We start from the raw sequence: 10,811 nt of genomic DNA, 5'->3' as shown, positions 1-10,811 counted from the left end.
TTGAATTCTGACCGTGGTACAAAAGTCGGAGCTCCGAAACCTTTATTTTATGGTGATTGACGACTGCTAAGGGGCTGAGGGTTAGTTTTCGAATTGAAATATTGGGTTGTAAGTGCATGCTTAAAACGGTTGTTGAAAATAAAATCGTATCTGCCTGAATCACCGTCTGAAAGTTTTCCTATGTTATAAATGAACAGATGTTTTACCTTGACCGTGTAACATCCTCCCCCCCTTGAGAGGATACCGATCAAGATACGTTTGTGAGGTGCATGATTGACATTGGGTTCTCATGTTTATATTGGTTTATAATACAGCTATGGAATAATTCTGAAGTAGGATGAAAAGGTATTAAAATACAAAATCAAAATGTGTATGTTAGTTTGCTATACAATGAAGATTCTTAATATCATGAGGTTGACTCTCTGGTAGGTCGGTTCCGACCACGGATGTTGGGTCCACTGGGTTGTGGTCCTCTTCCTTGGGTTGATGCGGTAAGGGTACAAGCCTTTTCGTGCTCCGATCGAGTATGCTCGTGGCTGTTTTAACGGTTACGGCACGAACAATACCGTCGGAGCCAGGGTGGACCTTTAGAACTCTGCCTAGAGCCCATTGCATGGGAGGAATATTATCCTCTCGTAGAAGGACAAGTGTACCCTCCTTTATCGAATGGCTGCCCTTGCTCCATTTATTGCGCTGGGTCAGCTCGTTCAAGTATTCCCGATGCCAACGGTTCCAGAAGTGTTGCCTCATTTGTTGGACGTGCTGCCAGCTTGACAGACGATTTGCAGGAGTATCTGTGAAGTCGCGCTCGCGCAGGCTCGTGAGGGAATCGCCAATAAGGAAATGTCCAGGTGTCAATGCGAGGAGATCATTTGCATCGGTAGAAATGGGTGTCAGAGGACGCGAATTCAGGATTGCTTCTATTTCAATGATTAATGTGTTTAGGTCTTCGAAAGTGTTTAATTCAGTGCCTATTACGCGGGTCAGATGATGTTTGAACGCTTTTACCGCTGCTTCCCACAAGCCACCAAAATGTGGCGCGTGGGGTGGGATAAAACTCCACTCAATGAACCGACTTGCTAGGAAGGTCTTCACCTTCTGGGTGTGGTCGTCTGATTTTAGGAGTTCGTGTATTTCTCGGAATTCATTGCAAGCCCCAACGAAATTTGTCCCATTGTCTGAATACAGATTTTTGCATAACCCCCGTCGAGCTATGAAACGTCGAAGTGCGGCTAAGAAAGCTTCGGTCGTGAGGTCGCTGACAAGTTCTAAATGAACGGCCTTGACCGCGAGGCAGACAAAAACTGCCACGTAAACTTTGACGCGAGTCCGATTTCTATGCCTTCTTTCTTTTATGTAGAATGGTCCGCAATAATCGACACCGGTATTTGTGAAGGGTCGAGACTCAGTGACCCTAGCTTCGGGCAGGTTACCCATTATGTAATTAACAGGTGGTGGTTGCGCTCGGAGACAGCGTAAGCAGGTCTTTATGGTTTTCCATACCTGACTTCGGCCGTCAATGGGCCAGTACCGGCGCCTGATGGCGTATAAGGTATTTTGAATGCCGGTGTGTAATTGAGTTCGATGTTCGGATTCTATGATTAGGGAGGTTACGCGTGCCTTCGGTAAGACAATGGGATGACGTTGTGAGAATGGAATTGATGAATTTTTTAGTCGTCCTCCGACTCGCAATATCCCTTCTTTATCGAGGAAGGGATTGAGCCGTTGCAATTTTCCTCCGACTTGAGGTTCTTTGTTGGCAATGTGTTGTAATTCTTTGGGAAAATGTAGAGCTTGTAGTGCTTTGATGAGGACGTTCTGAGCATGTCGGAGTTCGGATACCGTTAGACTACCCTTTTCGGTGTTTGTCTTCTTCCAACGAAGGCAACGCGCGGTGATTCGCTGCATCTTTTCCCACGATGAATAGTTATCGAAAATGCTCGTGTCTATGGGGGTTGTATTTAAACAAGTTGCCGTCTTCTGTTCTTCGATGACATAGCATGGTGTCAATTCGTTGGTTGGCCAGAGATGTCTTTTACCCGCGAGCCACTTTGGACCGTGGTGCCAGATAGAGGGTCGGAGGAACTCTTCAGGCGTTTGACCGCGTGAGATGAGATCTGCGGGGTTGTCGGTTGTCGGGACATGTCGCCATTCGGTGTTACTCGTCTTTGACTGAATTTCAGCCACTCTGTTTGCGACGAATGTTTTTAGTAGGTGTGGAGAAGTTCGTAGCCAGTTGAGCACGATAGTAGAATCGGGCCACAAGGTGGTATGGTGGATTTCCAAATGTAGTGCCTTCTTGGCGGTGGCAAGCAAGGATGTTAAGAGCAGGGCGCCACATAGCTCGAGCCGTGGTATGGACTGTGTCTTTAAAGGTGCTACTTTTGATTTGGCGAAGAGAAGTTCGGTATGCGTGTGCCTATTCGCGTCTGTTGAACGGATATAAACACAGGCTCCATATGCCTTCTCGCTAGCGTCGCAGAATCCATGCAATTCTATCTTGGTCGGCGCGTCGATGATTGTTTTCCTTTGAAAAATGATATTGTTTAGTAGTGGCAACTGCTTGTAGTAACGGACCCATTCGGTGTGAATATCCATGGGCAGGGATTCGTCCCAGTCTACCTTTATGGACCAAATTTTTTGGAGTAGAATTTTTGCTTCGATGATAACTGGTCCTAGGAGGCCTAATGGATCGTAGATTTTCGCGATTTCCGAGGAGATGAAACGCTTGGTAATGTGTGTGATGGTCATTTGCGTTTTAACCTCGTAAGTGATAGAGTCTTCGGAGGATTTCCACACAACGCCCAAAGTTTTCAAGGTTGATGATTCGCCGAGATGAAGTTTTTTGTTAATCGATTGCTTCGGTAGATCGTTCAGAAGAACTTCATTGTTGGTTGCCCATTGCCGAATATTTAAGCCAGCTGATTTTAGCAAACGCGTCAAATCGTCTCTTAATGAACGTGCCTCTTCTATCGTCGAAGCTCCAGTGAGTGCGTCATCGACGTAGAAATCGCGGAGCAATACCTTGGCAGCGAGAGGAAATTTATGACCTTCGTCATGGGCGAGCTGAGTTAAACACTGGATCGCGAGATATGGAGCAGCCGATAAACCGAAAGTAATAGTTTTGAGTTCATATGTACGAATATGATTAGTTTCATCGCGCCAAAGGATTCGCTGGTATTTCTGATCTTCGTTGCGGATAAGAAATTGCCTGTACATTTTCTCTATATCTCCCGTGAGCACGTAGCGGTGGGTGCGAAATCGGAGAAGAATATATAGAAGGTCATCTTGTATTTTGGGCCCTGTATGGAGGGTGTCGTTGAGCGAAACCCCGGTGCTCGTTGCGGCTGAGCCATCGAAAACTACGCGGAGCTTGGTTGTGTCACTGGTGACTTTTTCGACTCCGTGGTGTGGCAGATAGTATCCACTGGAGAGGTGATAATCATCGGGAACCTGTTCCATATGGCCAAGGTCGAGGTATTCTTTTATGACGGCATGATATTGTGTCTTTAATGTTGGGTTACGGTGCAGTTTTCGTTCTAAAGACTCCAACCGCGTCAGTGCTTGCGTTCTTGACTCTCCTAGTCGCGTGATACTGTCGTTGAATGGGAGTGCGACGATGTATCGTCCGTCGGTGTTCCGTGAAGTGTGTCTTTGGAAATGTGCCTCGCAAGCTTTATCTGAGTTCGAAAGATGTTGGATTTGTGGACCTTCCTCGATTTCCCAAAACCGAGTTAGGTCAGATTGGAGCGTGGCTGTTGCGTGACATGAGGCATTCCGAGAAATACTAGAAACCGGTGGGCTTCCCCCGATGACCCATCCGAGTTTCGTTTTTTGTAGAAACAAATCCGGGCCTTTTGGAGGAGACAGATTGATTTGCCCAACGCTCAAGAGAGATAGCGCTGCACCTGCGCCGAGTAGCAGGTCAACTGTTGCTGGACGATGAAAGTCCGGGTCCGCTAGTTTTATATTGTTTGGGATCGGTATCTTAGCTCGGTTAATGGGTTCCCCTGGGATGAGTGACGCGATTCGCGGAATTGTAAGGAACGTTAAGGTACGCTGATAGTCGCTGACCTTGGAACGTATCGTGGCCGCGACGGTGTGTTTTGCGATCGTTGATAACGCGTTGAGAACCCCGATAGGAACGAAGCATTTTCCTCGCGGAATGTTAAGCTTTTTCGCGAGATCTTCAGTGATGAAGTTCGTCGTCGCACATGTGTCGATGAGGGTCCGACAAGGAATGCTTCGTCCTTCTTTATCCATCACTGAGATTTGAGCGGTAACGAGAAGCTCATTGTTAATTGCGTTGACAATGAATGCTCCTTGTTGGCTGGCTTCCGGGGGGCTCTCAGGTTGTCCTAGTCAATCGATCTTTAATATCTGCGAGTCTGTGGTTCTTGCGCGTTTGGGGGGTGGTGGAGCTGCGCGGTTGGACAGTTGTCTTGATTGATGAAGCAGCGTGTGGTGGTATTTATTGCAGATTCGGCATAACATCCTTTTACATGTTTCGGAATTGTGATCTTGTCTTAGGCAATTTGGGCATAACGAGGTTCGTCTTATAATCGCTGTTCTTGCTTCTACTGATAGCGCGTGGAATTTCTCGCATCGCCAAATGGCGTGTACTTCTTGACAAACCGGACATTTCGAGAAGTTCGCGGGCGCGGCAGGTGCGGTATACGGTTTGCGATGGTCTTGGGAATCCTTTGAATTGGTCGCGGTTACAAACGCGTGACTGCGCATCGGGTACCGCGGATTAATTGATTTAGTGGACCTGTGTCGACTAGATTGTCCGGGTGATGTCGACGATTTTTTCTGAGTTGCCGGCTTACAATTCGCGCGTTTTTCGAGAAAGTCTAATAGATGTGTGCACGGTGGCATTTGCTTGTCTTTTAATGACAGTTCCCAATGCCAGGCCGTGTCTGAGTTTATTTTCGACAATACGATGGATATTATAATACAATCCCATGATGACGTGTCAATTCCTAGATTTTTCAGCGAGCGAAGGTTTTGACGCACAGTGTCGACTAAATCCCCTAATGCTTCCGGAGAATCTGCTGATAATTTCGGGATGGCTTGTATCGCGTCGCAATGCTTCAAGAGGGCTCGGCGTTTGCATTCAAATTTGTTTTTTAATAAATCGATCGCGTCGGCATAATTGGCGTCCGTTGTGCTTAGTGACCGAATGCATGCGGCGGCCTTTCCGGTGAGGGTTGAACGCAGGTACTGAAGTTTTTGCACGGGTGTTAGATCTGCATTCTGATCGATCATGGATACAAAACTATCGAAGTAAGTGGTCCAGTTCTCGACTCTCCCGTCGAATGTCGGCAAACGCATCTCTGGTAGTTTTATGGCCATCGGGGCTGATACGGACGACGCGGGTGAATCTGTTGTGCTGCGTCGAGACGGGATGATCGCGTTTTCTCCCTCGATGAGTGAGTTGGCTCGTGCAACGACGGTTACGTAATCATTGTGAATTTCGTATCGACGTGCAGTTTCTGATTCGTCTATTGCCTCTATGTCAAATTGAATATCGTCGAACCGGGCCCACACATCCTTTAAACTGTCTATATGCGCGCGTAGAAGACCGATGTCGCGTTGTTCAGATTGTTGCAAGTTGTCAATGAACCGAGCGAGTGTAGTGATGTGCCCGATTATATTTCCCCTTTTGCGACGCAGGATGCTGAGGTTATTGTGCGAGGTGGATTGAGTTTGGTTTGCGGATTGATCTGATATTCTCGGCATTGTGGGATAATATTGGGTGATTAAGACAGGAATTGGCGATAAAGACGAGCCTACCTTTGCGAACTGAAGTGTCTGCAGCGGCTGGTGTCCGTTGGTGTTTTACTTGGGCGATCCGTTGTCAGAATGCGTCGCTGCGAGGTCGCCGTGTGATGCTGGTTGATGATTGTTACGTTGCTCACCGGAACACCTGTTTAGTCCCCTGACGAGTGAAAACGTTAGAGTGAACCCAGGTGTACTGTTGTGGCGGATAATGTGGCCCACGGCGTTGTCAATGAGTGACAACGTCGAGTTAATTGATAATCTAGTCGATAATGTGACCCACGACACTGTCAAAGAGCGACAGCGTCGAGTTGATTGATATTATGGTCGATAATGTGACCCACGACGTTGCCACTGAACGACAACGTCGAGTTGTTCGAACAATTCGTTATTAATGAAACGAATAAGTTTCGAAGGTGAAACTTGATTTCACTCACCACGAACTTGATGATGTTTCACTGAGACACGTAATCCAGATGTTAACACTGAGTGAACTTAGTTTGTTCGAAGTACTGAACTGCACTCGAATCCGGCTCGAAGGACCAATGTTTATTCTAATACGCGTTCACGGCGAGACTAGCGGATTGTAATGTGATCCGCGTCAACGAGGGTCGTAAATCCTCGCTACGGGTAACCGACGCCACGAACCGCGTACTACCCTGCGACCGATTAAGGAGACAGAGCGGAGTAGGTTGATAATCAATGTAAACTCAATTGTGATGTTTTAAAGATACTTTAATGTGAGTCGATGTTTGAAGACGATGCTGTCAATCAGAGTGTTGACTTTAAGAATTCAAAACTGTATATATGCGGCGGGAGAGTTCTCGCTTATTTAAGGAGCTGGTTGTGGGAGGCTCCTTTGGGCCTCTTCGACTGGGGGACCAATCTCAGGAATTTCCAATCGTCACTAGTCCTGATTGGCTGCTCGGTCCGAAGGGGTGAGTCCGATGAGGTGGGGTAGTTTTGCAAGTTGCAAAATGACCTGGGTGATGTTGACCTAAGAATCTTCGAAACCTTGTGGAAATTGCCCCGGTGTCTGGGTGTTCCCCGGTCTGCGTCGCACATGCGGCCGGCAATTAGCTATTATGGAGACGTCCCGTTGCTCGAACTGTTGGTTCCTATATCGGTATGTTTTGGGGCTGTTTGGTTGCAGTGTCTGTTATTTTGAATTCTGACCGTGGTACAAAAGTCGGAGCTCCGAAACCTTTATTTTATGGTGATTGACGACTGCTAAGGGGCTGAGGGTTAGTTTTCGAATTGAAATATTGGGTTGTAAGTGCATGCTTAAAACGGTTGTTGAAAATAAAATCGTATCTGCCTGAATCACCGTCTGAAAGTTTTCCTATGTTATAAATGAACAGATGTTTTACCTTGACCGTGTAACACTACACCTTAGTTTTTTTTTAAATCGAGGTCAAAGGTCATAACGCCAGATCGGTTTTAGACCTAGGTGGATCGGTAGATTGTTCAAAAGCAAGCAAATTTTATTAACCACTTGACATACAAATAAAATGCGCGTCGACGCGTCCGTAGAATACCAATTAATTTGGCCATTTAGGAACACTCATATATAAGCTCAGAAACAGGATGTTTTATTTTGAAATTTACATGCTTTATAACATTTAATAAGGTTGATAATTAATTAATACCATAAAATAATAATTTAATAGTTTTTTAACGTATGATACTTCTCAAAGCATTTAGGAATATGTAGTGGAACGAGGCATGTTTTACACTGCCAAGTCGTTTCACTTCTTATATTGTGTTTCATACACACATGGCATCTTTTTGCAGGATGTTGCTTTTTATTTGTCGCAGGTATGTGTTCAGGAAAATGTGCCCAATATATAACTATTTCTGATTTTTACAAAATTCAGATGCGTGCGAGCTCACTGCTATACTGATTACCGTTTTCATTGCGATTTTTTATATTGACCTACTTGCCGATGCGATTTTGTTATCGGTACTGTTGAGAGGGGGAATGTATCTTCAACAATCTAAACAAAACAGCATCGATGCACGAACGAAACATCTAATCCAATAATATACTGTCCGGTTGTAGCCAAAAACAGTTCTTGACGTCTCGGAGACGTCAGAGTCTACAATGGCACATGAAATGGATGACGTCTCAGAGACGTCATTGTATGTCAAGTGGTTAATGTATACCCAGTCCGCAAATTAATAGTTTTCAAGTAATCGATGAATTAGTGATTTCAACGTGCGACTTATATACCTAAAGGTATAACATTTGTTTCAACCGAAGCGGTAGCGTAGTGGTTGAGGCGGTTTCATGCGGAACCTAACGTTGCGCGTTCGAGTCCCCCTTTACGTACTATTTTTTTTTATTCTGTTGCGCGCAGAGAATAAATTTTACCTCTGGGCAAAATACCGTTAGTTTCAGTAAGGAAGGAAGGAGTTTAATAATGTTTATCGACACTTTAATATACGTAATATAATTTAATGATCAAAAAAAGGAGTGTTGAGTCACTTTACACTCCGTGGCCTTTAATTAGTAAAGGCAAAACTGGTTTTTACAATTGTACTTTCAGTTGAAGTACGTTGAGCGAATTAGTCGCGTGTTCTGAATATTTTGGAACTTTCTTTCGTTGGTGAATAGCGAACGAGTAGGACGATCGTCGCCGCGTCGCGGTTTTTATAATCGTGAGCGCGCTGACAACGCCGAAGGTTTTTTGGCGTTTGGCATAACTTTGCCTAATTTAAATTGGCGCGCGCTTAATCCCGAACAAACCGCCCGCCTCGCGGTGTCGTGCGACCGCGACAGATGACGTCATTACAATGCCAGTGAATAGAACGTAGTAACGAGCACATTTCATTGATGCGTCGTACCCTGCTGCGTAGTTTCCATCCAGGTAAGTGTTTTATATACCATCTTACATTTAAGATAATAAGAAATTAATACATATAATTAACGTAGAAAATAGAAAATAGAAAAATAATATATTATAAATAAATTAATAAATCTTAATGGCTAATCGGTAACTTACATAACCTAGCGATCGGACGTACATATTGCGAATGTGCAGTCTTTACGGTGACTACACGGATGAGGCCGTCTTTACCAGGATGACATTCGGTCACCCGACCTAGTTCCCATTTCGCCGGGGGAAGCGTCGAGCTCTTGAGTAGAACTAAGTCCCCGATTTTGAGGTTGGGGACGCGACTACACCACTTCGATCGCGCCTGTAATGTGTGTAAGTAATCGTTAGCCCATGCTTTCCAGAACTTTTCCGTGAGCTGTTGAACGAGTTGCCATCTCGATAAGCGATTCTCGTTAATTTCCAGTACTGATGGCACCGGAACAGATTTTAATGCTGCGCCCACGAGAAAGTGACCTGGAGTGAGGGCCTCACATGACTCGAGGTCATCGTTTAAAGGAGCCAAAGGGCGTGAATTTAAACATGCCTCGATGCGGCAGAGGAGCGTAATTAGTTCCTCGCAAGTAGGCGTACGATCGCCGAGCATGCGTCGCAGATGGGTCTTAACGCTTTTGACCCCTGCCTCCCAGATTCCTCCAAAATGAGGAGCTGCCGGCGGAATAAAGTGCCACGTGATATAATCGGCAGCTAAACGCGAACGAAGGTGAGTGTCTGCCGTTACTTGTTTAAATGCGTTCATTAATTCTTTATTAGCGCCTTGGAAATTAGTCCCATTATCGCTATATAAATTCGTAGGCAATCCGCGGCGAGACGTGAAGCGTTCAAATGCTGCTAGAAACGCTGAAGTGGAGTAGTCGCGCACCAATTCGAGGTGGATAGCGCGAGTCGCCAAACAAACAAAAAGAGCGATGTAAACCTTTTGCGCCCTTTGCCCACGTCCACGATACGCGAGAGCGGAGAACGGTCCTGCGTAATCCAGGCCGCAATGGACGAACGCTCGAGATGGAGTGACTCTCACCGCAGGTAAGTCGCTCATTTGTTGACTTGCGGTGACCGCCCGCCAACGCACGCACGTGACGCATTTGGGAATGTGGCCTTTAACTAGCCGTCGCGCGTTGACGATCCAAAACGTTTGCCGTAAAACATTTAACATTAACTGCGTGCCCCCATGTAACGTGTTCTCGTGACAATCAGCGATGATGAGTTCGGTGATTCGATGCACCGGGAATATTATCGGAAAGCGTTGCGGAAGTTCCGAGTTGCGCAACCGCCCGCCAACACGGACAGTACCATCTTCGCCAAGAAACGGATTAAGCCGAAGTAACGGGCTAGCTTTTAACAGGGATTCGCCCTTAAGCATAGCCGCTATTTCCCGTCGATAATGCCGAGTCTGGACGTACGTGATCTAGAATTTACGCGCCGCGAGGATCTCAGCCGCGGTAATAACCGTGTCTGAATAGCGATTCCCTTTATTTCGCGAGATAAATCGGAAAACGTACGCGGTGATGCGTAAAAGTTTTCGCCATGAAGATGTGCGCATTGGCAGATCCCATTCCGTCTCCGATTGAACGTGTAACATGCTGATATTAATTTTAACTTCTGCTTCAGCTTCCTTCGGAACCGTAGGCTTACTTTCTGGCCACTCATTAGGAGCTTGTATAAGCCAGGAAGGGCCGTGCCACCAAAGGGTATGTTGAAGCAGCTGTGACACCGATAGACCACGAGAGGCGCAGTCAGCGGGATTATGACCCGAAGGTACGTGTCGCCAAATAGCGTTAGGCACGCGATTTTGAATTTCTGCGACCCGATGCGCAGTAAATGTTTTTAGTTCGCTCGGTTGCTTATTTATCCACGCGAGTGATACTGTGGAATCGGTCCAGCAGTACACCGTGCAATTATTAAGTTTTAATGTAACTTGCACGTGTTCGATCAAACGCGTCATTATTAGGCAAGCGCATAGCTCGAGACGCGGAATTGTGAGTGGCTTCAATGGAGCTACTTTAGTCTTAGAAAGCAATATATGTACCGTGGTCTCATTCGCGACGTTGGCTACGCGAAAATAAATTACGGCTGCATACGCGTCTTGAGAGGCATCTGCAAAGCCGTGAATTTCGTAATGCAGGGAATCATTAC

At 46.1% G+C, this 10,811-nt stretch overlaps 2 protein-coding genes and 1 long non-coding RNA gene across 3 annotated transcripts; 1 reads left to right on the top strand and 2 right to left on the bottom strand.

Annotated features, from left to right (window-relative positions):
- Positions 1-375: 375 nt before the first annotated feature.
- On the bottom strand, positions 376-3,219 carry LOC123988265. The gene has a single exon (XM_046287543.1). The coding sequence runs from the start codon at positions 3,217-3,219 to the stop codon at positions 376-378; it is 2,844 nt and encodes a 947-aa protein (XP_046143499.1).
- Positions 3,220-4,362: 1,143 nt separating this feature from the next.
- Positions 4,363-5,742, bottom strand: LOC123988263. Its single transcript, XM_046287538.1, has one exon. It carries the CDS (start codon positions 5,740-5,742, stop codon positions 4,363-4,365), a length of 1,380 nt encoding a protein of 459 aa, XP_046143494.1.
- A 3,114-nt stretch (positions 5,743-8,856) lies between these two features.
- On the top strand, positions 8,857-9,698 carry LOC123987669. Its single transcript, XR_006829289.1, has 3 exons — positions 8,857-8,993; positions 9,085-9,381; positions 9,474-9,698. It is a non-coding gene; the product is annotated as an uncharacterized LOC123987669 (long non-coding RNA).
- The last annotated feature ends 1,113 nt before the right edge of the window (positions 9,699-10,811 follow it).

This window comes from Osmia bicornis, chromosome 1, assembly GCF_907164935.1.
Source record: "Osmia bicornis bicornis chromosome 1, iOsmBic2.1, whole genome shotgun sequence".
Classification (NCBI taxonomy): Eukaryota; Metazoa; Arthropoda; class Insecta; order Hymenoptera; family Megachilidae; genus Osmia; species Osmia bicornis.
The sequence above is the reverse complement of the archived record's forward strand: the minus strand, read 5'-3'. Positions and strand labels throughout refer to the sequence as shown.

Bases quoted from the DNA above. Each gene is read 5' to 3' on its own strand.
- LOC123988265 (XM_046287543.1), bottom strand. From the start codon at position 3,219: ATGTACAGGCAATTTCTTATCCGCAACGAAGATCAGAAATACCAGCGA.
- LOC123988263 (XM_046287538.1), bottom strand. From the start codon at position 5,742: ATGCCGAGAATATCAGATCAATCCGCAAACCAAACTCAATCCACCTCG.